Source organism: Chelon labrosus, assembly GCF_963514085.1.
Source record: "Chelon labrosus genome assembly, chromosome: 6".
Lineage (NCBI taxonomy): Eukaryota > Metazoa > Chordata > Actinopteri > Mugiliformes > Mugilidae > Chelon > Chelon labrosus.
This window is the reverse complement of record NC_140342.1, coordinates 7,783,156-7,809,730: the sequence shown is the minus strand read 5'-3', so window position 1 is coordinate 7,809,730 and position 26,575 is coordinate 7,783,156. Positions and strand designations below refer to the sequence as shown.

At 40.3% G+C, this 26,575-nt stretch overlaps 3 protein-coding genes across 3 annotated transcripts; 2 read left to right on the top strand and 1 right to left on the bottom strand.

Moving 5' to 3' along the window:
- Window positions 1-2,578: 2,578 nt before the first annotated feature.
- Window positions 2,579-9,513, top strand: c8b (complement component 8, beta polypeptide; the record flags this gene model as incomplete). The annotated part of the gene is made up of 12 exons (XM_084547180.1): window positions 2,579-2,661; window positions 2,899-3,022; window positions 4,238-4,385; window positions 5,064-5,205; window positions 5,318-5,450; window positions 6,137-6,334; window positions 6,503-6,743; window positions 6,959-7,087; window positions 7,175-7,338; window positions 7,841-7,994; window positions 9,159-9,230; window positions 9,343-9,513. 12 exons carry the CDS (start codon window positions 2,579-2,581, stop codon window positions 9,495-9,497), a joined length of 1,743 nt encoding a protein of 580 aa, XP_084403306.1. The 3' UTR covers window positions 9,498-9,513.
- A 117-nt stretch (window positions 9,514-9,630) lies between these two features.
- Window positions 9,631-14,931, bottom strand: c8a (complement component 8, alpha polypeptide; the record flags this gene model as incomplete). The annotated part of the gene is made up of 11 exons (XM_084546710.1): window positions 9,631-10,150; window positions 11,000-11,225; window positions 11,415-11,572; window positions 11,769-11,900; window positions 11,996-12,236; window positions 13,044-13,226; window positions 13,312-13,501; window positions 13,798-13,945; window positions 14,067-14,214; window positions 14,556-14,664; window positions 14,822-14,931. 11 exons carry the CDS (start codon window positions 14,929-14,931, stop codon window positions 9,999-10,001), a joined length of 1,797 nt encoding a protein of 598 aa, XP_084402836.1. The 3' UTR covers window positions 9,631-9,998.
- A 1,025-nt stretch (window positions 14,932-15,956) lies between these two features.
- LOC311489868 (uncharacterized protein) lies at window positions 15,957-24,920 on the top strand (the record flags this gene model as incomplete). The annotated part of the gene is made up of 16 exons (XM_084547179.1): window positions 15,957-16,005; window positions 16,750-17,692; window positions 17,824-18,015; window positions 18,175-18,724; window positions 18,825-18,937; window positions 19,022-19,047; window positions 19,125-19,165; window positions 19,447-19,579; window positions 19,865-20,024; window positions 21,309-21,432; window positions 21,538-21,569; window positions 21,884-21,947; window positions 22,130-22,167; window positions 22,459-22,522; window positions 24,642-24,740; window positions 24,890-24,920. Exons 1-16 carry the CDS (start codon window positions 15,997-15,999, stop codon window positions 24,918-24,920), a joined length of 2,619 nt encoding a protein of 872 aa, XP_084403305.1. The 5' UTR covers window positions 15,957-15,996.
- Window positions 24,921-26,575: the final 1,655 nt, after the last annotated feature.

Here is a 26,575-nt window from a genome sequence, read left to right as displayed (position 1 = left end):
ATGGACTTTATATCTTTGAGGATATGTTAAATGGTTACATTGATGATGCAAAATATTTTTGGGGGAACTTTCAAGAGGAGCAGCGTGTCAGCCGCCACCAGCAAAGACTGCGCGCAGCAGGTGGATTTGCCAAATGTTCTCATAGCGTTGCTGCACCGACTTGCATGAACAGACTTAACGTGGATTCAGCGGACTCAGCCGTGAGCACAGCTGTTCTCTGCAGCTTCCTTCTGGGCCTGAAACAAATCAAGAAATATGATTTTTTCTTATTTTATAAGCTGTGAATTCTCAGTTGATGGCACCGAGTCAAGACAGGCGTCGAAATGACTCCGAGGCGTCTGTGTCGAAATCAAAAATTAGCCAAACATCTATTTTGTAAATAAGAATCTCCCCGGTCCCCCCCCATACACCTGAGCCTCTGTGCCATATGATAGCTCTCTGCCTCCTGGATGCCAACTACCTGTGTTTCTCTCAAGCAATGCCCTACCAGCACCTCCATTTTTGATGTCCAGATGTTTGTTTCTCTTTTGCAGTAATTTCTTTTTTTTTTCTTTTGTCTTTTTTTTTTTTTAATTTCTGAAAATGTCCTCTGTTTGGTTGGTGAGAAATGAACTGTGAATCTGTGTTATATGGTCATTCACAATAAAGCCTGAGGTACATGTTTTACTTATTTTGAACTTGAGAAATGAAAGAAACAAAGAGGTAGAAACAGAAACTGCTAAAGGTTGCAGGCCTTTAGCCATAGGATGCAGACTTCCCTGCAGCTCTTTGCTTTTAGATATTTCCAGCTGAGGTCACATTGTTTACAGTTTGCCTCTCAGAATCATATCTCCGTTCGGTTTCTTGAATAAGTGGGCAAAATCAAGGCACTCTGATATGACATGGCTTAATAACAAGCTAAGAGACAGTAGAGTGCATTTCAATGCCTTATCAGGTTTATTTTTATTGTCTAGTCACTGTTCTTCTTGTTGGGTCATTGTATACAGTAAACAGGTTATTGTTGTAACAAAGCACTTAGGCGTATTGTAGGTCTGCTCCACCGAGTTAAAATGGTCAAAACTGACGGGCAACTTTATATAACAATAGAGATGAGATCACTATTAACTGCTAGACTGACAATAACAAAAGGTAACTGTACCCCGGGTTGTGTGAGAAAAAATGAGAAATAGTCCAAAATATTTTGTAAATTTTATTTATGGAATTAAGAATTGTCACGAAGAAGAAGAGAAAATAAAGGACTTTTGTACGTCTATGACTTCCCCCATACACTGTGCCCATGCCACTGTTCAGTCACAAATAAAATATCATGTGATTCCCACGTTGGTCATGCGTTTGATTTATCTGTCCGAGTACTAGACTGTTTGAGGAGAGTGGTGATTTTTAATGGTCCACAGTGTGTAAAACACAGAAACAGCAGAGGTTGCCCTCTGCACACAAATACTTTGGAAATCCCTCATGCAGTCAGCTATTGTGAAGATTCGTCAAATTATCTCAGTTGATTATATTTAAAGAGGCAGGTCCCTTCCATATTAAGCATTATTCCAAAAGTAAACAGTTCTCCGTGACTCAGAAATTATCATGTGTTACATTGTTCCTGTTGCAATAATATTAGCAACATTCTAAAGTTGCAGCTGTTCCTTCATGCAATTGGTTTCATGACCCTAGGGGTCAGACATCCTCCAAAGGCTCACAAGGTAAATCTGACGGAAGAACCCTTTTTTACAAAAATTTATTTTCATGTTTTGGACTTTTCTGTAGTCTTTTTTTTTTAAGTCATGCAATGCTGGGAGAAAAACTCCTTGTTTACTTCATTAAACCCACATAAGGGGAAATCACTTTTGAAGGAACTTCAGGCAACTTGTGGAAGTGTGCTTCTCCAAAGCAGTCACAAGGCAAACATGTGAAGGTGAGTAGGTACACCTTACATACAACCTGAAAGTAAAGTACAATAATAAAGAACAAATCATTTGCATTTAAATAAATTTTTTACCTTTTTTACCTCTGCTGTTCTGACAAACATTTACAACCTCATTTAATGCAAGCCAGACCTATCTTATTCTATATACTACAGTACATTAGTTATATCCATATAGGGCATATCAATGCTAGATTGTACTGTAAATATTAGTATTGTTAATAGTGTTGCATTACCTTTGACTGAATACGTAAACTACAGCTGAGTCATGTTCTTGTGCCATTTCTGTAAACCCATGATGGTGAACAAAGTTTAAAGGTCATAAGTACACACACAAAACACATCTCTACCAGGAACTTCCGTGTCATCAAAAGATCAAAATACAAAATAAAGTTTATGCTGGCTGACTGGAAGGGGCTCGTGGGATGCCCGGGAAACCTATCTGCAAACTCCATGTTGTTTACATACACCAGAGGTCTGTGTCAAAACTGCTGGCGCTCAGACACCAATCCAAACAGTCTGAATACCTGCAGCCTTGTGGATTCAGCTCTGACTCTAACGGCAGCAGAGAGTCCATATCGAGTCCAGTATTGATCTGTGTGTGTTTACACAGAGAGTTGAGCAGTGTCTTCTCCTCGTTCACAGACAGGATGACACACAACCATGTTGTCTGTGCTGATGCTGACGAGCGCACTCGACGTGCGCAGCTGTCTACTCCATGTTACTCTGAATTTGTTGCTGCTAAGGTAAGACATGTTAGTCTGTTTAGTGCCATGAATGAATGAACATTTTTTAAAATCATTTTCTGGTTTAACATCCACCAAGGTTGCTTTCCAGCTGAATCCCAATGGTGCTCTTAGCGTTTAACTGTGTAATTCATGATTAAAAACAATATATTTCACTAAATCTATAAATGTTTCTGGGGATAATCTCTTCCAAAGATGTCTATTTGTTTTAATTTGGGTTTCCTCTATGTGTCACAGTGAAGTTGGAGTGACAGTAGTGAACAGTCAAGGTCCTAGTCCTCAGGTTGTAGTTCACCCGGTGGACTGTGTTTTATCAGAATGGAGCGCTTGGTCACGCTGCGACACCTGTCAGAAGAAGAGGGTAAGTATGATGACGCCGGACAGCAGGTAGAGTGGCTGTGCCACAGTGCACCATTCATGTTTGGTGGACCATCATGTCCCAGTGTTCAGCTCATAATCTATTTTCAATAAAACTCAGCTGAAATGTATTGCTGCTCTTTAACGAAACATTTGGCTTACAACAAACCTTTGGTCTTTTAAGGCCAATGATTACACAGCATCAGAAGGGACCGCATAAATGAGAGTGCCTTAATAACCAGGGGTAATATTTAAATCAACTGCACCAAATATAGTGCATATCAGTCAGCTGACAAGACACACAGCTGTGGAAAAGCAGTGATAAGGCAAGATTAAAACAGCTGACACCAAATGGCTAATGCAAGCGCCACTTCAGTCTGCCTGAACTGTTGCAATGCATCATTTTAACATATGTGGAACAGCCCCTGAGTCAGCCTGCAAACCATCATGTGACAGCCCTGAATTACTACTAGCGCTATTGTGTAATCAGCAGCTCACTGTGCTCTTTAGTTTACCGTCTGTATGCAGTGGCAGGAGAAATAGATTGTGCAAAAGGAATTGTTTTGGGAAATATGTTGGGAAATTTGGACAAAGAAATACCCATAAAGCATATTATTTTAATCTTTAGTCAGTATAATCCATTTTGTGGCATTAGTGGCCTTTCTGTTAAGCTAAGTAGGCTAGCTTTAGTATACAAACATCTAGCATTCAACAAGAAAGAAGCAAATAGACATATTTCCTGAAATGCCCTTTTTATTGAAACATGTTAGCCTTAACAATAACTCTAATAAACAAGAAGAACATCCAACACTGGTTTTAGGGTTTGAAAATACAAAATAACCAGCTAAACCAGCTGTATAGTTAAACAAATTGGAGACAGATTAGATTTAGATAAATGATTCATGTGTGTAGAGAGCTTTAGGGCTGAGAGATAACTGTGGCCCGTTCAACATTTCGACACTGGCTAGTTGTTTTTCTGTGGGGCAGAGCCCTGCTGGAAAAAGGTGTCAGCTGCTGTACTTTAGTCCTCTATCTCATCCACTTTACAAGGAGTGGGATTAATAGCCTTGACGTGACAAAGTGAAAACAGCCCACTAATGTGATTTCCGCCGCTGTAGTCCCCCGGAGCAGTGTCTGAGCCACCTTTATTGGGTAGTGGCATATCCTCCACTGTGTGTTTCTGTGACCCCGCATGTGCTCGTCTCCCGCGACCGTCCAGTATCGCTATGCTAAGCTGGAGAAGCCGTCTCAGTTTGGGGGAGAGCCATGCAGCCTTCAAGGCAAGGAGGAGGAGGCCTGTGACGTCCCAGCCCGCTACACATGTGACAATGTTCCTCTGTGTGAGGGGTTCCTCTGCACTCAAACAGGTACATCCCCTACACCCCATACACTGCTCTTTCTTCTGAAATATATGACACCACAAGTAATACATCAGTGATTAAACATTCAGAATAAGAATATTCTGTGTTCAAGGCAAAGGAGTACTCTTTTTATTCCAGTCAGGAATATCAGGATATCTAAGTAACATTTCTATTAAGGATGCTTTCCTTAAATGGGTGTCAGATCTTAGGAAATGGTAAATGAAACAATGACCATTATTCACCTAAAAAATTAGTCAGCAACTAATTCAATCAATTAGCATAGGGACAGGAAAAAGTGGGGAACAGTTATACTGGTTTCAGCCAAGACAAAATAATAATTCTACCAACTTCTCACTACGGGTCAGCATTTTTGTATCTCATTATAAAATATATAAAATGATATAGTATAATATATGATGCAAGAATTCTGACTTTTACTGTACTATTTTTTAAGCACAATGACGTCCTAAAATCTTTCAATTTGGATGGGGGATGGCTTGCTGTTTTCCACTGCTTTCGGTGTTTATGCTAAGCTAATAGGCTCCTGATGGGTGTTTCATGTTTAGAGTGGAGACTGAGAAAATTGTATCAGTATTAATAAATCAAAACTAGAAAGCAAAGAAACGATTCATTTTTGGAAATTACCTGTGACCAAACACCATCTGTTTCTTTGCTTCCCTCCAGGGCGCTGCATTCACAGGACTCTGAAGTGTAATGGGGAGGATGACTGTGGGGACATGTCAGATGAGACTGGCTGTAAAAAGGTTTCCAAGCCCTGCAGACAGGAGGCTGAAGAGTACTGGGGAATAGAAAACCTTGCCAAAGGGTGAGTCACATCCCCATAAGTCTGTCATTTAGTATGTGAGTCCAAGATTTGAATATGTTGACATTATGCTCTTGTCAAACCAATCTGTGCGCTGTTAATACGGTTCTTTCAGAATAAACGTCTTGAACAGTAACCTGGAGGGAGTGGTGCTCGATAACAGATACTACGCAGGCAGCTGCCTACCTCACTACATCCAGGATGTCAGATTCAGGAAACCTTACAACTTACAGCAGTACACGCTACAGGTGGAAACGGCAGACAGTCAAACTATTGTCTAATGGGATCAAATATTTCATACACACACTATTAAATGATTTCTTATGAGCTATCTAGTAAAGGGTCTGCAGGGGACCTAGACAAACACATGCGAAAGCATAAAAATGTCTGGATTTATCACTGGATTAACAAGATTTATATCTGCATTATTGCCAAACCCCTGACAGCCATGGCCAGAAGCATTTTAGCATCGGGTTGTCTGCCATTTGACCGACTGTCATGAACGCAATATCTGAGGAATGTCTTCAGGCAATTCTTGAAATTTAGCCCAAACTTTCACTCAGTCAAGGATGGAGCGATTAGATTCTGGGGATCAAAGGTCAAAGCACGTTTTATTTTATCTCAAGGCCAATATGACCAAGTGATGTAATATTGCATTGAAGGTCAACTTCTGTTTGAATTTTTTTATTAAATTTCTTCACTATCAAATGAGCCTGGATAGACATACAAGTCAACGGCAACTTGAGTTGGTGGAGTAGGCAAGCGTACTCTAGGCAGTGACCCTAGTTTATTCTTCTGTGTGTGGCCTGACACATTTTGCTTCCATCCAATAGTTTACAACATGATTACAATGAGTTACACTGATGCATGCCTCTTAAGTGTTCAAAAGGCCTGTTCCCAATTTCTTTAATCAGTATTGTTCTTTTATCCACAGACAAAAGGCTCCTATGATTTCACCATGAAGTCTTTTGAGTCTTACAGTGAATACTCTGACTACAGTATGTTGGAGACCACGAGCAAAACCACTTTTTTTATTGGCTTCGCCATTCCCGGCGTAGCCGAATTTGGCTTCAACTACAATGACGCCAAATACACTAAGTCAGTTCGGAAGACCCGAAGTGTCTCTGGCACGGTGAGATGCCATTGTTTTTCTCTTGATTGTACTGACCTCTGTACGACCAACTGACGCACATATGCTCTATTTCTCAAATCTAAGTCGAGCAAAAACTTTCTCACAACAAATCAAATCCTGACTCTGTAAGCAATGAGGTAACTTTCTCCTGCCCTCTCTGATCCTCAGACCAACAGCTTTGTGAGGGCCAAAGCAGAACTGGAGTTGGCCCAGTACATGCTGAAGTCGGATGATTTGATGCTTCACCCCGACTTTCTGCAGCGTCTGCGCTCCCTGCCTCAGGCTTATGTTTATGGGGAATATAGACAGATCTACAGAGACTACGGCACCCACTACGTCACAGAGGCTGCCTTGGGAGGAGACTATGAGTACACTATCATCTTGAACAAGGAGAAGCTTGAGAAAACAGGTGCTGTTATCAGACTGGAGTTGGGGATGCTCAGTGAAAGTTACTTTACTTGCTTAAAAGGACAAGAATTTGTTGATATTTATTTTGATCAGATACAAATCATTCTCCCATAAAAAATTTTTTTTTAGAAAGGTTGACCAAGAGTGTTTTTGCTCTGTGACTGAAATATGTATCAATATTCACCTGCTGATGACCACTTTGCTCTCTTTTTGTAGATTATTCTTTGGAGGATTACAAATCCTGTGTGAATGCAGGCCTTAAGATCGGTGCCAACATATACGGTGTTTACGTGTCGGTGGGTGCTCAAGGTGGAAGCTGTGATGGGCTGCTCAATGAGATGGGAGGTGAGGTAGCCTGTTTGGTCAAATTCAGTCAAAGGTTTATATTTGAATTTGATAGCTGAAATTTGAGGTCATCGTGTGTGTCTCCAGAGGACACAGCCCTTGGAAGCATGGTGGAGGACTTTGTGTCTGTTGTGAGGGGTGGAAGCAGCGAATCCATCAGTGCCTTGGTGTCTAAAAAGCTTCCCACCCCAGAGCTAATGAGGCTTTGGGGCGAAGGCGTGCGTTTTAACCCTGACTTCATCCGCAGAACAGTGAGTTCCTCTGTTTAAAGCCCTTTTTGTGCTTCCACGTTTCCCACATTGGTTGCCTGTTTGTTTTGGTCATGCCACATTATAGACCAAATTGTAATCTGCTTTTATCTATGTGAAAATATGTTTTATCCCTTGTCAAATTAGCACAACTATGGCCCCTGTTTGCATCTCTTTTATATCTCACGTCACAATGTGAAGCTTTAATTAAACAGTCCATGAGGAATCTGTCCTGACTAATGGGTGCATGGCCAGCATTGGCACATTTACACAGAGGCAAAGTACAACTGAGCCGATCAATGGCAAGTTGGAGAACAAACAGCAAATGATGCCAAATATAAAGTCTGCCAAAGACAAATGGGCCGCCTTGCTGCACGCAGTCAGGTTTCAGCACGTGTGGGGCTTTCCAGTTGGCTCTATTAAAAAAAAAAAAAAAAAAAAAAAAAAAAGCCAGAGAATTCAGTTTGAACAGTAAAATGATGGTTACAACATCGTTTCTCATTAGACCCGTCCCCTGTATGAGCTGGTGACTTCCAGAGACTTCACCCATGTTGCCATCCTGAAACGAAACCTGAAGAGAGCCCTGTCAGAGTACCTGGCGGAGGCTGATTCGTGTCGCTGCGCGCCATGTCACAACAATGGAGTGGCTGTTTTGAGAGGTAACCGAGAGGATGTTGTTGTTTGTGTTGTTGCACTGAAATTCCTCTTGTCCCACATCCAGGATTTATTCTCAGAACGCTCAGTATATTACAGATGTAGGGATGTTAAGTGCCCTTTACCACCTTTAAATGGAACCTACTGTATAATGCCTTTTCTTATCTTCAGTAACATATCAATTATAATATTACAGTTTCAGATGTTTATATTAAATATATGCAAAGTTTCAAATATTGAGGTAAATGTATAAATTAATCCTGGAATGAACGGCCCACGTGAGTTTAATCAGCTGATTTAAGTCTGTGAATGGCCTACATCATTGAGGGAGCGCTGATTCTACACACTACATTTATATTTTCCCTAAATAAAGAGCAGAGCCTTCATTTTATTCCAGTGGGGCTAGAAACATGAACACATACGACTACGAACCGAGACATTTATCTTGAAAAATAGAGAAAGGAGACAATAAGTTAATGCTATATTTCATTTGGTATAGTCCATTCATTTATCATACTATGAATATCTACTATATCAACTTGAATTTGCAGGAATATCACCATATATTACACTTGATTTTACATTTATTTATTCAGCTGCAATATGATGGTGTCAAAAAGCCACTGGCAGCAGCTGAAGATGAACATACGTACTGAACGTGTAAGGCACCGTTTTCTTATGGACCAGTGATCGGAAAGTCATAGTTTGGCCCAGTAATAATAATGATTTTCGTCATCTGAAGTTTAAAAAGTGGTTCAAACTGGCAGATGTCTTCTTTTAATAATTGTATTTCAGCTTGTGAAAAAAATAAAATAAAATCTAGATGAAATGGTATCAAAACAGTTGAAGACCATATGTGGTCTGTATCAAAAACCTCACAAATTATGTTTAGTCCTGTCAGAATTAAAGTAGTGGATGTGGATTTGCCATCATAACATGGCAAATAATGTTTATTGATCAGTGTCTGATCCAGTGGAGTCCCAGAATAAGAATTACCATTTGGGAATTAGCATAATACTATAGGGCCCCTTTAATGAAAGAATGATGGGGCCAACACCAACATACTGTATATTTGTCAATACACTTCCTAACATTTGTAATGACTCAGTTGCAAAACAAAGAAAGTCCTTAGTCTGATGATGATGGAATATCTTTGTCCCCCTCAACAGGTACAAGGTGTGACTGTGTGTGTCCTCTTGGCTACACTGGACGGGGCTGCGAGATCACACAAAGACAAAAAGGTTAACAAATCAAAATGACAGAAAGCTGCTCTTAGTGTATTAGTCATTTTATTTCTGTGCATCAATCCCACTGAGTCACTGACGTTAGATGTGGTACGACCCATTCTGACAGATATAGCCACCGATGGCGGCTGGAGTTGCTGGGGAGCGTGGTCATCCTGCAGCGGAAGTCAAATGACGAGGACTCGACAGTGTAACAACCCAGCACCCAGCCCCGGAGGAGCGACATGCAGAGGGCTGCAGCAGGAGTCCACTGAATGCTTTTAAAAATCCCTGATGTCAAAGATGTCATTAAGATTTATAAAACACCTTCCTCACTAAAGAAGATTAGTCTGCGGTGTGTTTGTCTTTGACTGCTTACTGTGACTTCATGATTCATACTTGAATGAAAACGTACTTAAATGGGACGTCTTCAATGAATATTTTATGACCAATGTTAAACCGTGTGTGTTATTTCTTGATATGTCTTCTCTAGCGTTTGAATAAATGTTCCCCCGGGCACTGGCCTGGATTCAGCTTCTGTTACCGAGATTTAACCTTAACATTTGAAGCAATTTACAAAATGTCACACAGTGTGAATAACATTCTTCAAATAAATACAGTAACACATATATAGTCTGCACATGACACATTTATTTCGACTTTTGATATTGATATTTGGCTTGAGAAAAACAGATGGCATATTATTTTTTATGTTTGTAACAGAAGGACAATTTTTCTGCTGACTCAGTACTCAACACCATCTTTAGAATCTAAACAAAGTGCTCTTTAGCAGTGATGAGTCTGAGAAGAGGAGCCCAGGCAGGTCATGCCACCCCTCTCCGGTGCCGGATTATTACAGCTTCTTGTCCGAGTCTTCCTCCCTGATGTACAGTAAGACCAGGCCCCCCAGCAGGACCAAGCTCCATCTGTCTTGGCATCTGTTTAGTGAAACAAAAAGAGGTTAAAAGGTGGATTTAACCAAGTAGTGTGAATTTGCTAAGAGGAAATGTTTGCGCGCTATCATTACTCCATCACATCCTGTGTGTCAAACGAGCGCTTGAAATATACAGGAAAATGTGTACCCTTACTGCACAACCTTTAGCCGACAGCTGCCCTCAACAGTTACCAGACCTAGGTCTTACAATACTCATAACATTTGGACACATCTTACAGGTTATGAATCAATAATAGGGGCAAATGTTCTTAATAATAATAATAATAATATGTACTTAATAAGTAATTTTTCCACTTCATACAATACATCTGACACAGAATGTATGTATTTTAGAAAAGGAAATGAATCAAATTAAGGTAATTTCCTCTATTCTTACCCCGTCTTTTCCTCTATTTCCTCTGCTTTTCATTGCAACTTTGACATTTCAGAGTCTCTACTAGGTGATTGCACAGATAGCATGACATTTGCTACAGCTATTCAAGATGCTTAGAGTAAGAATTTGTAGAACATCTCTTGATTTTCTATGCGGAAAAATTATCAGACGAAAGATTTAAATTTGTCCATTACTTTGGTTTATGACCAGATTACTGGAAATGAGCTACTGCTAATTAGCAAATGTTCACATGTTGCCAGTGCCACTGACCTAAACTATGGTTCTGAACTGGTGGACAGCAAAAATGAGCTGAGGAGGGAATACTGGTTAGGCATTCATGAAGTGGACACAAAGACATCTGTGAATGAATCTGCTGGATGTCCAAAAAGGCACCTGTTTTCTGCAGTGTGATCTGAATATGTTTACCTCTACAGCTTTTACCTGTGACAACAGACATACCTTTTCTGAGGGTGTCCTCACAGGCTTCTCCCTGGAAGCCTGACTTACAGAGGCATTTACAGGAGGTGCCCGAGAGGACAGGGATCCCGTTGTACCTGCAGGAGGCGCAGCGGCAGGGGTCGAACTGCTGCAGATACTCATCCAAACCCCTCTTCAAATTGTCAATTCTAGAACCAACGTGGTCAGCTGCTGTGCTGAGCCGCACAAGCTCGTAAATCGGCAAGGTCTAAGTAGGTCGTAGGGGAGGAATGCCAGAGAGGAGAAAAAGAAACGTTAACAAAAACCACATCAACAGAAGTACAAGAGTGTCATCATGGGTGATGCTGAATGAGAATAATTTCTGTTTTACTTCTGAGCATGTTATCCCTTTATGTCAACCCATAGAAATAGACTTTTATCTCTAAATCTTTACTACCTCATATTCGATGAGTGCTGGATTGTATTTGAGAGATGCTCCCCACTTCCTGTATGTGTCCAGGCCTCTAATGGCCAACAGGCCAGCGCTCTTGTCTATGATTCCTCCCTTTACAATAGTAAAAATGTCCTCAATCACAGATGATCCAGATTTTCTATCTGTATTTTTAAAGAACAAAAATCAGATTTTGTATGTTCACATATTATCACAAAAAGCCTTCATATCAAGTGTCAGTTGAAATGACGTGAGACAAGGTCATAAACAAAGCTAAAACAATTAGATATTAGTTTAAAAATGTTTATTATTTCTAATCCTCTGGTAAGACTGGTTACCAAAAAAACTTGGACTTCTCACCTTCACTATAGGCTCCTTCTTTATCACAACCTTTCCCCTTCGCTGTGAGACCTACTGATGCAGAACCAGAAATTGTCTGGCTTATACCAATAGAGGCACCAATGCAAAGCTCAGCTTCTTTACCCTCAATATCTGTAAAAGTTAGGGAAGAGAATAAAACACATTTTACTTTATATTACAATTCTTATAAGGTTACACTGACTGACGAACTAAAGAGCCAGCAGTACTTAATTTTGCCATGGTTGTTTTGTTAAGAACCACAACATATTCCAGCGTTCCTCCCATGGTGCCTTCTGTTATGTAGTGGGTGCCAAATGTGTTGAAGAAGCGGGAGTACATCCCGAAGTCATACTGCTCCGGAAGCTCCATGAGCGAAAAATAGAAGTCTTCATGAAGCATCAGCTTATCAGTTCTCATCTTGAAGTGGGCTGTTTGCACTTTGGACCAAAGCCTGACAAACCCTAAATCCTGGGGACAACAAAAAAGTAGAGATTGTGATAATAATGAGGTTTGAAATCTGGGGTCATTCATGTGATTGCTTTCTTGTTGAGAGTTAAATGAGAAGATAAATACCACTCAAATATTTAACTGCAAAACGCAAAGCGGCAGCAAGACGACCGGTAGTTCGCTGCTGGCATAACGACTGACAAAAGCTTCATAGTGCCACGTTTCATTGTAAATAACTTGTAACGTTTGCTTTTTCACATGTCTGAACATTACAAGTGCTTGTGGGCAGATTTTATTACCAAAGAACCAGGCAAGCTATTTCCCTCTGTTTTCACTCTTCATGCAATGCTAAGCTAATTAGCTGCTGCTGGTAGCTTCATATTTAAGACCTGTGTGTTGGTGTTGATGGCATATAGCTGAGAGGTTGCAGATCACTATGAACTTATTACTTAACCCATTCGTTTTTAAACCTGTGGAGGAGAGACTACTGAAGCTGCTACTTCAATATCAAAATGCAAAAGATCCTCTCTAGATCAATGTTTAGTTTGGATGTTGCAAGCTGGTGTAGAAACTTGGCGTCACAACATGGGGGAGGGCCTCTCCTTGTCGAGATGCTGCATGAAGTACTCATTCTAAGCAAACGAACCCTACATTAATTCATTAGTATATAACAGACAATGATGAACTAATGAAAGATTACAGCTAATAGGTCCTACTCACTGGTGCTTTTGAAAAGACAGTGACAGATTGAGCTGTATTAATCTTCTCATTCAAGCAAGAAAGCCAGTTGTTGTATTTTTCTATAAATCATGGGTTAGCAGTGTATACCTGGCTATCACGGTTTGTCACATTGCTGAGGAACTCAGATTCGGAGCTGCCACTCAATCCCACTTCCACATAACACACCCCGACTGTGACACCGCCGCTGGCAGACGCTAAGGTCTTCCTCGCATTTAGCAGGGCAACCATGTCGTCGTAAAATTCCTGTGAGCCCTTTGACGTTGCTTCAGCCTGTTAGACGATAGGTTAAGGTGTCTTTGTTCAAACCACCCACTTTTTCCACACAAAGTATTAAATAATGTAATATCACAGTTACCACAAAACGGTAGGCATGGTAGTTGTAAGGTTTCCGGTAGTTTTTCTCATCTTCGTTGTAGTGCAGGTTCTCACAGAGGGCGTCATAAACAAACTTGTTCCATTCACCGTTGTAGACATATTGACAACTTCCTCCGAAGTATGCTGGGTCAAGAACATGGTCCATAAAGTCTCCAGTCAAGATGTTATAACTATAGTAAAATCAGATTCAGATTAGTAGTTAAATTCAGGTATATATACTGTATGTCAAACTAAATAACTGATGGTGGAAGTGTATTCTTTTTGAGAATTCCAGTTATTCAAAACAACTTGATGAGTACAACGGTCTTTCTTTTGGATTTCTCATTATTGTTATCATTTATGTAGCTCTTTATCTAATCATGGCTGGGGAGTTAAATTGCATTGTGAATCCTGAGATTGTGCTCTCTTTTGCTTTTAAAGTATGTAACAATGACAAGAACAGCAGTAATCACAATGCAGCATTTACCCTTGAGTGCCACGTTCAGCACCAGGGATTGGCAAGAGAGTGGCGCACTTGTCGTCTCTCAGGTTAAAATCTACGCATTCATCTTCATCAGAAAAATCATCACAGTCTGATTCCCCGTTACAAAGAAGGGACTGGCTAACGCAGCGCCCTGGAAAGACAGGGCACAGAAAAGCACATTCTGCATGTGATGCATACTTGCACAGGCCAACGGACAAGTCACCTTCAGCTTAAGTGAATGTGTTGTCTGACTGGTAATGGATGGATCTTACCTGTTCCTTTGCAGGTGAAGCTTTCTCCGCAGTAATCTGGCACCAGACACTGTGTGGTTGTGTTTGGACATGCCAGCCTGTCCCATAGTGAATCAGTACACTCAGTCCCACCGAACTGCGAAGGTTTCTCTAGATTTCGAAAACGGAACTAAGACAAAGTGTAAAATCTGTTAAAATTAATGATAACCATTCCCAAAAACATACTAAAAACAAATATTAGAATATTACTGTATAATGGTTGATGATTTGCCAGGCAAATCCAGGAGCATTTTACAACCAGGGCCCACTTTTGGACCTATTGATAATCTCATCCATGATGTATTGATCTGATCTCCTTCTCAAAAACGGCCCAATTTCGCCTCCAGTGTTTTGGAGTTTGTTCTTGCCAGGTATTGCATTCATAATTTTCAGTGACATCTTTAAATGAATAATTTATGCAATTCAGATCAAAAATAAATAAAAAAATCACTAAAATAAGACCATTATCACCTTTTTGTCTGTGCAGGAGGTACATGCTGTCCATGATGACCAACCCCCCAACATACAGTTGATGGGTGTCGGCTTGTTCACATTTCTGGCCCTCCTTTTTGCAGCCCATCTGGCCCACACAAAATATTACATTACTATATTGTCATATTATATCATCCTCTCAGTTCCACTTCTAATGCCCAATGGTGCATGGGATTATATTAAATCAGAGCTTTCAAAACATCGTCAAGTGAATTGAAGAAGCACTGGAGCGAAGAATACTGCACCTGTTGTCAGCAGTTGTCCACGGCCTCCTCGATGCATTCACAACAGAGCTAAAAGTGATCAACAGATGCAGTGTGCATAAACCCAGGAGTAAACGAATAAATATCCCCATGATGAAAATGAGTAGTTTGTCCTAAAGATTCAAACGCTGCATCCAAGAACAGCTGTTGTGATCCTAAAGAGACTTCAACCTCTGAATTCTTGACCAACTGCAGTGAATGATTGATCAAGAGTAAACACATGCTCTTACACCAGTTGGGAAAGTTGTTTTTAATGATCTATGACCCTCCATTTCTTCACCTACACAAACATTGCAATCAATTTACTGTAACTTTAAACACCTAAACATTGCAGTATTTGCAGTGATATGTATCCTGTATAAAACATTATTATAATAATAATAATTATTATTATTATAGAGAACAATATAATCAATAGGTTCTATGTTATATATTATATGAAAATATTAAATAAAATAATATTTTAAATAATATATTACAGAAAATCACTAAATACAATATATACAATAAATAAATAAAATGTAGTAGCCTAAGCTTATTGAGTGGATTAAAATAATTTAAAATAAAATTACATTTACTAAAATATTTAAATTTTAGGGGAATTGACATACAAAATTGATTGTATTTGGTTTTAGGAATATGTAATTTATAGAACATGGAAGTAGGTGAAGATATTTCCCTTCTGAAAAGCTATCGCCTGTGATATTTTACCTAAAATGTTCTAGGACCTTCCAGGATGTTACACATTATGAGCATTCATAAAACAAGTGACTTTCTCTGCTCCGTTCTGCAAAAAGTACATTTCTCATAAGCAAGCGTACATTTTGATAAAAATGAATGTGCTGGGTATACAGTATATTATGTAATATTTACCAACGTACTTCCTTACTTTTTCGGTAACGAATAAAAAAAGCATTCACTCTTATTTACGTAAGGAGCGACGTTGAACGCGCACGCAGATCACGCACAGCACGCAGGTGCGTCACTTGGAGGCGCTTTCAAATTGTTTGTATTAGCGTTATCGCTGATTAGCATAAACAGTTTCGCTGGGTTCATAATGGGAAAGTCACCAAAATAGTTGACAGCGTCGCGGTATTAGAGCTCTAGCCGCTTTCCAAACGCGAAGTCCCGAACAGTGATGAACAAGTCGTGCTACAATGGACGAGGTGAACTAAAACGCTTTCTGAGCGACTTTAATTACCTAAAGGGTTGCTGGATGGAGGCTACATTTAGCCTTAGCAGGACCTATGCTAGCTGAGGCACACAAATACTTAATGCTTAATTTTAACTTGTTCAATTCATTAGAAGTGTATGGGTTAATTTGCCAGTTTGATAGCATTTAATGGCTGCATTCTTCTAATTAAGGAAAACCCACTCTGGTTATTGTATCTAGCCATGCGGATAGTTTAATTTGGTTTGTACCGTGGATAATTATATAATTATAATTATTAAAAATTATAATTATATTTACATGTGTAGAGTACAGATGAATGAATGAACTTTTTTGTGTGTTGGTCACGACATTGAGAAGTTCTCATGTCATCATTTCTCAGTAACATAACTGTTAACTGAAGCCGTTCAGTTTTGTGCACTTAATATTGTATTAATCAAAATTCATTTGTTATTTAGATGCTATGTTTTTAAAGTGTGAAAATGACCATCACAATACCCAAGCTTACATGATTGGTCTTGGACGCTAATATTAACAAAGTCAGAAATCCTAAATCTGCACATTTTACATCTGAAGTGGAGTCTGAGAGAAAACATATTCTGTAATTTGGAAAAAAAAAAAGACACACACACTTCAATTCTGTTGTGTCAGCATTGGGCTTTGGCTTCCTAAACTAACCATCTTAAGTAAATTAGCAATAAAGTTTTCCATTAATCTGATCATTAATTCCTTTTTTCAGGAGGGACCAATCAACTTCAAAGCACTGAGGGCCAAGTTTCAGGAAGAGGCCCTCCTTGCTCAGTCTAAAACCAGTCGGCCAACTGTTGCCGAAAAACCCAAACACCTTCCACCACCTGGAGGTCACTGCATCTCTGTGGTTAGCAGTATTAATATTGGTGTAGAAAACAAGACACCAGTGGTTCCCCGAGTCATCTTTCGAGATGGGCTGCGGGCATCTGGAGGCAAGCGACCAATTTCTTTTCCACCGCAACCTCAGCAGACGTCCCCATCATCCCAGCTTACTAATGGGGATGGCGGAACGAGGCATTCCCTCAAAGACAGACACATGCCTTTGGTGCTTCCTGTCCTGCCTGTAAAAGATCAGAGGACAGAGCCACCAGCCAAAATGGGGCTCAAACTGGAACGAGAACCGGGGAAAGAAGTCTTGGCGCAAACTAAAATCAAGAAAAAGGGTTTGCTTATTCCTTTCAAGTCAGGCAAAGCATCAAAGGTCAGTGCTGAAAATGGAGATGAACCCACATATGCTGATTTGACCACCAGGCCGAGTAGCGCTCCCTGTGAATTGCCTTCAATGGAAAAGCAAACCACAGAAGATGGGGCTTCGCTCAAAAGTGACCAGTCAACTAGTGAGTGCCCCCTCTCCAGCCCAGACATCCCAGTTACCCCTCCATCTGCAGAGGCTAGTGTTGACTCTGACAATAAAATTATAAGCACTTTGGAGAGGGCCAAGAAAAAGTTCTCTCGTCGACAAATGTTGATCTCTGCCAAACCCAAGAGTTTGCGTTCCCCCGACTGCACCTCCAGGGCCAAGGCATTCCCTTTGCCACCTAAGAACACAGACAGTGCCTGGGCTGATCTACCCGTACCCCCACCAGTGTGTCTTCCACACCTGGCTTGTATTTCAGCTCGGCCTTTCTTCAAAGCCAACAACTCTTCACACAGTAAGTTATATTTCCATCCTCGCATATCCGCATTTGTATCCTCTATTTTCTCATACCCTGTGTCTTAATGTTACATATTTGACATTACTTAGAGGTTGGCTAATGCGTTGGTAAAATTATTTTCTTCCAAGAGCCAGCATTGAATAAGCAGCTCAACCGAGATAAAATTGGACATCTGTCTGTGAAAACTGTTGGATCTCATCCACCACGTGTTCCACTAAAGAGATCTCTACCTGACCTGAGGACACTGGGGCCACTGCCGGCAAAGCCCGCTCGACCTCCATTAGTAGATCTCAGCCGTTACCATGCACCCATACTGAATGGTAAGTTAACCTAATTTACTCTTCATTTCTTTGTAACACTTTTTGATTCTCTCATTTTGCGTCAGTTTCTGTACATTAGCCTCACTGCAGTTTAATTTATTCTTATTTGTGGTAAAGCTGAAGATCTGTTCAAATGCTACATTTGCTTTCTTTTTATAGAGTTGTCGCCAAATCTTAGCCAAGCACCAAGCGGAGAGCCAGAGCCAGAGCCTGAGCACCCATTCATCACCAACCCTGTGCTGGACGCCCCAGTGTTTCCAGACTTTGAGACTTCAGAGATGGAGACAGGAGAGGCTGAAGCTGTTGATATTGCCGCACTGGAACTGGAGGCCTTGGACTTAGTCAGCACTGATCTTCTTGCACCAGTTGACTTTGAGGTCATAGACGGTGAGAGTCCACAACCTGACTTGTCAGCATGTGATCTTTCAGAAGCCTCTATGAGCTCTATCATCCAAGATCTGAACCTTGGCAGTCAAAATATAATACCCCTGGATCCAGCCAACTTCCCTGAACCAATAAACCTGTCAGAGTTCCCAGAGCCTGCTGCACCAGAGCAGTGGTCCCAGAGCGAGGAGGCGCTTGTGGATTGTTTTCCTAACTCTCAATCTGATGAGACCGATCTAGGGGCTGCTGAGTGCCAGTCTGTCCCAGAAGAAACAGAGCTTAGTAACCATGCATCATTGAATGATGGGAATCAGACACAGTCGAGGTGAGGTTTGTAGTAACTGGAATCACTTTGCAATTTGTTTTGCATACCAGTGCTATGATATTTCTGTTTATACAATGAGATTGTTTTTTTTCTCTTCTAGTCTATATCAACAGGACAGTTACTATGAAACATATGATAATGTGTATGAGGAGGTTGAAGACATTCACAAATTCATCTTGGGCCAGAACTCGCGTAAACGAAAAGGAGTAAAGAGTAAGAATGGGAGAATTTTATTATCAAAGTAAAATCCCTTGCAGATGCTTGTTCTCACCTTTTGACTTTGCTGTTGTCTTTCAGATCCATATGCTGACAAACACCCTATGGTAACTAATTTTTAAGTTTAACTGAGCAAATTAGCATTATCAACTGAGCAAATTATGAATTATGTGCTTATTTTAAGAAGGAGGAGCTGTGTCTCAACAAATGGCACCGGAATCCATGGTATGTTACATATTTTCAAACATGAAAAACCTGTGTTGTATCACTGACATTGACTTTCGCCAGATGGAAGGCAGACTGATTATTTTTTTTTTCTCTCTCCCTCTCTCTCACTGCGGTAATCAAACTGCAGGGCAGTGTGTAAGGAGAACCAGTTCATTCAGTCTGTAATCATGTCCACATTAATGTTACACGTGACACCCCTCTCGCTGACAGAGTGATTAAAATAAGCTGGTCGTACAGTATACTAGCCCAATGAACATTGCATTTTCTTTTTTTTACAGTAAGGAACACCAAAGCCCAAACACTGCTGATCATAAAGAACAGAAGAAGAGAGAGAAGCACCGACTGGAGAAAGAGAAGAAGGAGCAAAAAGAAAGGGAGAAGAAGGAAAATGAAATGAAGAAGAAGTTTAAAGTAAACGTGATAATTCTCTCACTCTAGTGGAGTTGTTTTTTCTGTAGTCTCTTTATGAAAGACCACTTTTTTTTTTTAGCTTTACTGAGTCATCAAGTGACCCATTTGAAATTTAGTTTGGAAATGGTGAGTTCTACGTATTAATAAATATATAGTCATGAGTAGGAAACTGTAAGCTACTCCAGACCCTTACCTACAGTGATTTCTGTCCTTTGCATTACACACAGTGCACAGTTTAGCTGTTCTGAAGACGGTGCCTCTTATTGCTGATCATTGCCTCTGTAGGTAACCGGGGAAGAAGAGCCCATGTACCATGCCAAAGTGACGGTGGCCAGTAAAGTCCGTAAGAATGACCTGCCTGTGAAGAGCGGGGACACGGTCAGCATCATCCGCACCACCAACTGCCCCAAAGGCAAATGGTTGGCCCGAGACGCCGACCACAAGTGTGAGTTTAGTCATGTTCACTTATGTATGCAGAGTCATTTACATTTTCTGTAAAACAGGAGGAATGACGGGAGCATTATTATTGGTTGTCAGGAGGGTTTGGCAGGTTAGGGTAAGGTTTTTTCTAACAAGTCCAACAATCTCCTACTGAGGATGTCTTAATGGGGTTTTTAATCATGGCCACAGCTTTATTTTGTTTTTTCATAGTTCTGTATGCAGCCCTGTAATTATTGCATTTATTCAGTTTAAATAAATTTACCTCCATCATCTGATCTCAATTTTCAGTAATATGAAAATTTAATTTTACTGAACCACTGCAGCCTGTTCTTCAGTTAAACATAATAAATCATCTTGGTAACCTTGATAAGCAATTAGCTGTAAGGACTGACTGTCTGAAGAGCTGTCCAACATTGTTTGGGGGAAAAAGAAAACTCTGATGATCACAGATGAAGGACGACGTTTAGTCAAAGCCCTGTGTTGTGAAAGACGGAAATCGCTGCAACATGAATGTGAATAACACTGTCCATTACATTTCTTAATATAGAAACAAGTCCATCTTTTTAAGGGGAGCAGTGGACTGGTAGCTAGAGAAGCAGATTTGGGGCTATAAGGTCACTGGTTTGAATCCCATCTGCCTTGAGCAAGCAGCTGCTCCCCGGGCTCCAAGTGTGCTCTCTGTGTGTGCAAATGGATGGAACAAATGGAACGCGGAGACCAAATTCAAAATGTGTACATGCATACAGTGCCACTTAAAACCCAACAGCATCTCAGAACTGAAGTAGTTCTGTAATGAGGAATGAGCTAAAAATTCTCGAGCCGATGTAAATGACTGATCAGCAGTTACCGGAAATGTTTAGTTGCCGTTATTGCTGCACAAGGGGGTCACATCAGATACTAAAAGCAAGGGTTCTTATACTTTTGCAACTCACAGATACGTACAAATGATATATTTTAAGTAAATTGATTCACAAGTGTAATATTTCAGTTGCATTTGCGTGATAATCCACTCATGACTAATGTTTCATGTGGAAATGTAGAAAATTCTGAAGGTTGCAAGAACTTATAAGCAGCACTGTCCGTGGCCTTTAAAGCTCATTTCTAATTACATTTGGAATTGCAGAACCACATGGTAATTTCAAATGAACTTTGGACTTAGAAAAACATCTCATTACATGGAAGTTCCTCATTCCTAACTGGAGTGTTAAGCCTTCCTACAGTCTCCTGTTTTCACACTCACACCTCAGTGTCATTAACATTGTTCTCACTAAGCTCTCTACCCTTGCAGATGGTTATATATCAGTGATGAATGTGGAGCTAAACATCAAGGAGATGCTGGAACTTGGCAAGAAGGCTCAAGCAGCTGGACGAGGTGGCAACACGGAGGGAGATACTATCAGCATCGGGAGCAGGTACTGGGTAGCTCGCACACAAATTCTTCTGCTTTCTCAACTAAAAAAATTACCTTTAACAACTCCACTATTGATTAGTTATGTATGCTTTTGTCTGTTTTGTAGATCTTCAAACCACCCTGTTCTGACAAGCAGCTGTAAGTGACAAACCCATTCTGCTCTGTGGCCACTGTTACACTGGTTTTACAGTCACAGTCAGCTCATCAGAAAGCATGTATAAATGTTGACTCACAGAGTACGGTTGCAGTATGGAATATGGAAACCAGGCCAAAGGGTATCACATTGCAACGCCTGCTCTGTGGAACCAAATTGTTTGTCATCTGTTTTACAGCCTTGTGTTATTTTATGATTGTGAAGGAGTTCCACATAAGCTGAGGATTTGGGCTCTGCCAAACATCTATCATCAGCATACGCTCTGGGTTTAATCACAATAATTGATTTTGTTTCACAGTTACAGATGACAGTGAGGAGTGGGCCTGTGAAGATGAGACCCTCTCACCATCCAATGAAAGCCAGTGAGATGTCCTTTACTGCTCAAAGCTGCTTTTGGATGAGTGTTATTACTGAGATGATTGAAAGGAACTATTGACCACATTAGAGTACATTTAAGTAATTCCCTCTGAAAGACGAAATTGAGTTTATGTGGCGCACAGGAAATTTAATTATTTTGTTTCCCTTCATTTTATGTTTTATGTAGTAGCTTCCCCCAGCAGGCTGCCTCGGTGACTGAGATGTGTGAGTACATTTTATATGCAGTCCTTTTGAAGTGAGAACAGAAGATGCCCCCACCCCACCCCACCCCACCCCTCTCCCCTCCAGCCTTCTGGTTTAAAGGAAATGCTGGCTCTGCCTGTGGTTGTTTTATGTTATGCATTGACGTATGGAAGACTGCAATGTGCCTTTGAAGTTTGAAGTTTTTTTTTTTCATTACACCCTCCCTCCAGTCTTTCAGTCTTTACATAACTAACTCCATCCCTCTCTCCCTCCATTCACCTACCTCTGCCCTTCATGTGTTCACTTTGACAGCATGTGTTCATGTCGGTGCCCAGCACACACTGAGCGATGCCAGTCTGGAAGACCTACACACACAGTAAGTCTCCAACACACAGGTGTCAAAGCAGATACTTTGGCTCACTTCCCTTGCCAGCCCATATGTGTATAGATACTTCTGCACCTCTTCCCAAAGAAAAAAAAAAAAAAAAAAAAGAAGTATATCCTAGTCTGAGACCACTTAAAAGTGAACCAGCTATTGAGTAATGAAATGTTAATGATAGAAGAGAAGAAAATGCTAAACAAATTGATAAGGAACATAATTTATAACAGGTCTTTGAAGTAAAGCTGTTTTAGAGGGATGCACCAGTGTTTCTAGAACCAATCAAAATTGTCTTGAAATATTTCACTGAATCCAGAGTCTGAAACCCTAAAGGGATGGTGGTAAGAAAACACCTAGAGCAGAACTCAGCTCATAAGGGACAACCAATCTGCTTGAAGCTGGCCAGGTAGAGAGACAATTGAGAGAATTGTTGATTTGAATCAACTGTTTTCATTTTGGAGGCTGTGGTTTGTAGTACTGTTGAATTGTATTGTGTTGCATCGACAGTTCTTATTATTTTGACCATCCCATTTTAGTCAGTAGGCTAGGCAATTACATGACTTGACAAAAGCTCCACTTGCAATGAAAGTGAATGAATAATTCAATTCTATTCAAATTGATTGTATTGTGTAACCGCCTGTCCTAACCCAAAATAATCAGGAGCTGCTGGTTAACTTTCAGTTAGTTTGTTTATTTGATTAATTCTTGTCAAAGCTTGTCACATGCCTCTAAGTCAGTTTCACAAGATATCACACATCAATCAATCAATCAGACCTCTGTCTGAGTGCTGTCTAAAATGTTAGGAAGTTTTATTTCTTAAGAGGGATATAATGATACTTAGCACACTCTTGCCTTATTTAATCAACCCCGAAAACACACTTACAAGGAATGTAAGATGCTTTTTCGTTAGATGCTGGGATGGAATTTGTAACTCAGTGCAGTTTTAGTTTTAATGATATGATTTACGTGAAGTAGTGATTACTAAATTACCTCCACCTTTTGTCTTGGGTAATGTGAGCTTAAGGAAAAACTTTTGAGCCAACTTGTATTGGCTTGATTGATTCTTTTGTTCTCTTACATTCCTGACCACAGTTACCCTTCTGACCTTTGTATCCTTGTTGCAGCTCTTACACACAAATAATATATTAGTAACCAGAACATTCACTCAAACAAATTATTTTCTTGATTTAGAAAACCGGATCTCACTTTGCAATTATTGCTCAGTCAAAGTTTTCACACCCTTACAGAATTTTCTGCATAAAATTTACTCAAAAACATCAGCGGCTGTTCACATAAGTCCTGAAAGTAGATGAAGAGAGCTTAATCCAACAAATAAAATGCTTGTGTGTTGGTTTATTCAGGAAAATAATAAAATATCAAATATCTGTGAGTTGCAAAAGTAGGTGAACTTTTAGTATTACAAGTTCATTTCAAGGAGTTTTCATAAAGTGTTGCCAATCAGTGTAATGAAACGTTCAGTGCCCCATTTTGTTTAAAACATAATCAAGGATTTGGCTCAGACAGAGCTTCACAACATGTGTTTGTAGGAGTGTATGATGGCTTGGACAGGCTGATGGCAAGACTATTGGGGAAATGTTTTGAGGACAGTTGAGGGAAAGCAGAATTGTTTGGTTTAAATGAGAGGCTCATGTCTGGGGACTAAACAACACAGCATTCCTGCATTAGAACCTCATCCCATCCGTAAAATGGATGGCAGTAATGTCCTTGTTTGGGCCTGTTTTGCTGCATCTGAAGTGTGTCAGAAATGTGTAAACAGCGTATTATGTAAGCAGGATGATACAGACTGGTATTCATTAACAAACATGCAGTTAAAGCAGATGTTTATCTATTGGTAGATCAGAATTACAACAAAAGTATTTATACCATAGTTTCAACCCCTTCAAACTATGTCTGCTAATTTGTCCCAGATGAAAATACAAAATTTAGAGAACTGGCTCATACTTTCCTCATTAATTGTGTTGGCTGCAATAACTGGCAATAACTTCCATATAGACAGTATTTACCATACTGGACTGGGTACATTGCACAGTTGTTCCTCGCCCCCTGTAGGTCATTGAGGAATATGGCTGCTCGTGATGTTTCTTTCATCCTTCAGGACCAGACATGAAGCCCTGCAGAAACTGGCCATCTTCTTCCAACACAGCAAAGACCAATTTAACGACATCCCTGATAGTGAAGGAGCCACTCCAACAAAGTACGATATTTTCTTACCAATACCCCAACATTAATTAATCCAGTGTTATTCTAGTTCAGACAGCTTGTCTTCATATTCAACAGCACAGGTGATAATATAACAGTGTTTTGTGTTTCTGTTTTTATTTCATCCATTCTGCTGTTTTAAAGTGCTGAACCACCAAGTAAGTTCACAGAATAGTTTCCACGACTCCACTGTTGTCACCACTTCTTTTACTCTCACTGATAATGGTGAAGCTAATAGGAAGGGGCTTGCACTTCAAGGACACTGCAATCTCATAATGGAAAACAACTTCACTCTGCTTGAAGTAACCTGGAGACATGTTGGTGTTGGTGATATTGTGCAGAGGCTGTATTTCAAAGCAAACGTGACACTTGTATCTGCTTGTCTTTAGACTTCTTGTGTGCTGTTGAAGAGCCTCCATATCCGTAAGTGTCAACAGATTCCTTCTAATCAGCAAGTGAAGCTCGGCTCTGTTTGATCTCTTCTTGTATCAGCAGAGTGCTCGGATATTTGCGAGAAAAGCACACGCAGTACATTAGGTTCTTTGGCATCCTGTTCGTGAACTGATGTGATATCCCATTGTGTTTGTTCTGGCAGTGAACAAGAAGTTGACTTCACAGAGCTGGAGCTCCTTCCTCCACCTTCACTATACGCTGACATCTTCTGACTCCCACAGCAGCTGAAGCAGGGAGTGACTCTGTAAAACTTGAGGGATTTGATGTCATGTACTGAAACATGTTTTTGGCCCTCTGAGGTGAAGAAAAGAAACCCTGATGAATGCTGATGTAACTGTAGTGTAGGTGTAATTTTGGTTGTGAATATTGGTTCATTTTTATATTATGTTCTACACTTTTTTCTCAGGTCACTGTAAAAAGAGTAGGTGATGCACAAATTGACTCATTGCACTTTGTCCAGAGAGCAATAACTAAAGTTAACTGTTCACTTGTAGTTTCCTTAAAGTTATGACTGTGTTTGCATTTAGATTTCTTTGTTACATCAAATAAATATTTGACATTGATTTACGCTCATACTGTTACAAGTGTTTGTTATTTTGTCTGTGAAGGTTCTCAGTCATTCGGGGTCATGGTACAGTCAAAGAAAACAAAGATGACGGGACTTGTTGGGTTTCTTGAAGATGTCTCTCCACTTATCCTTCACTTCTAAATGACCGTTATGTTTAAAGTGAATAATCTTTGAATGTTGCTTAGTCCAAAAAACCATCCAAAAACTAAGCTGAAGCAGTTTAACAAAGGCTGAGATGTGTTGGGTTTCTTGAAGACGTTAAACCACTTGTCCAAGTAGCTTGTTCAGTTCTAAATGACTGATATGCAGTTGGCGTTTTGATGATGGACCACTTGAGGGTGGTGTCCACCTGAAACTCACATGACTAGGTACTATACCGATCAGTCACAACATTATGACCAGGAGAAGTAAATAACATTGACCATCTTGTGACAATACAATGTTCTGGGGTGGGGGTGTTCAAGTCAGAAACATGAAGAACAGCACAAGGTGTTGACCTGGCGTCCAAATTCACTAGATTCCAAACTGATCGAGTAACTGGGATGCACAGAGGCCCCTCCCCTCAACTCAGGACCCAAAGGTCCCCACTAACAACATTCTGTTGTCAGACATCACAGGACACCCTCAGAAGGCCCATGTCCATTCTCTGATGAGGCACAAGGGAGACCTACACAATATTAGGAAGATGGTCATAATGTTATGTCTGATCAGTGTGTAAGTTCAGATACTTGGGACTGAATTAATGGTTCTGTAAAGACCATAGACTGTATGCTAAAGACCCAATAATGTCCAGAGACTCCGGTCTCTTG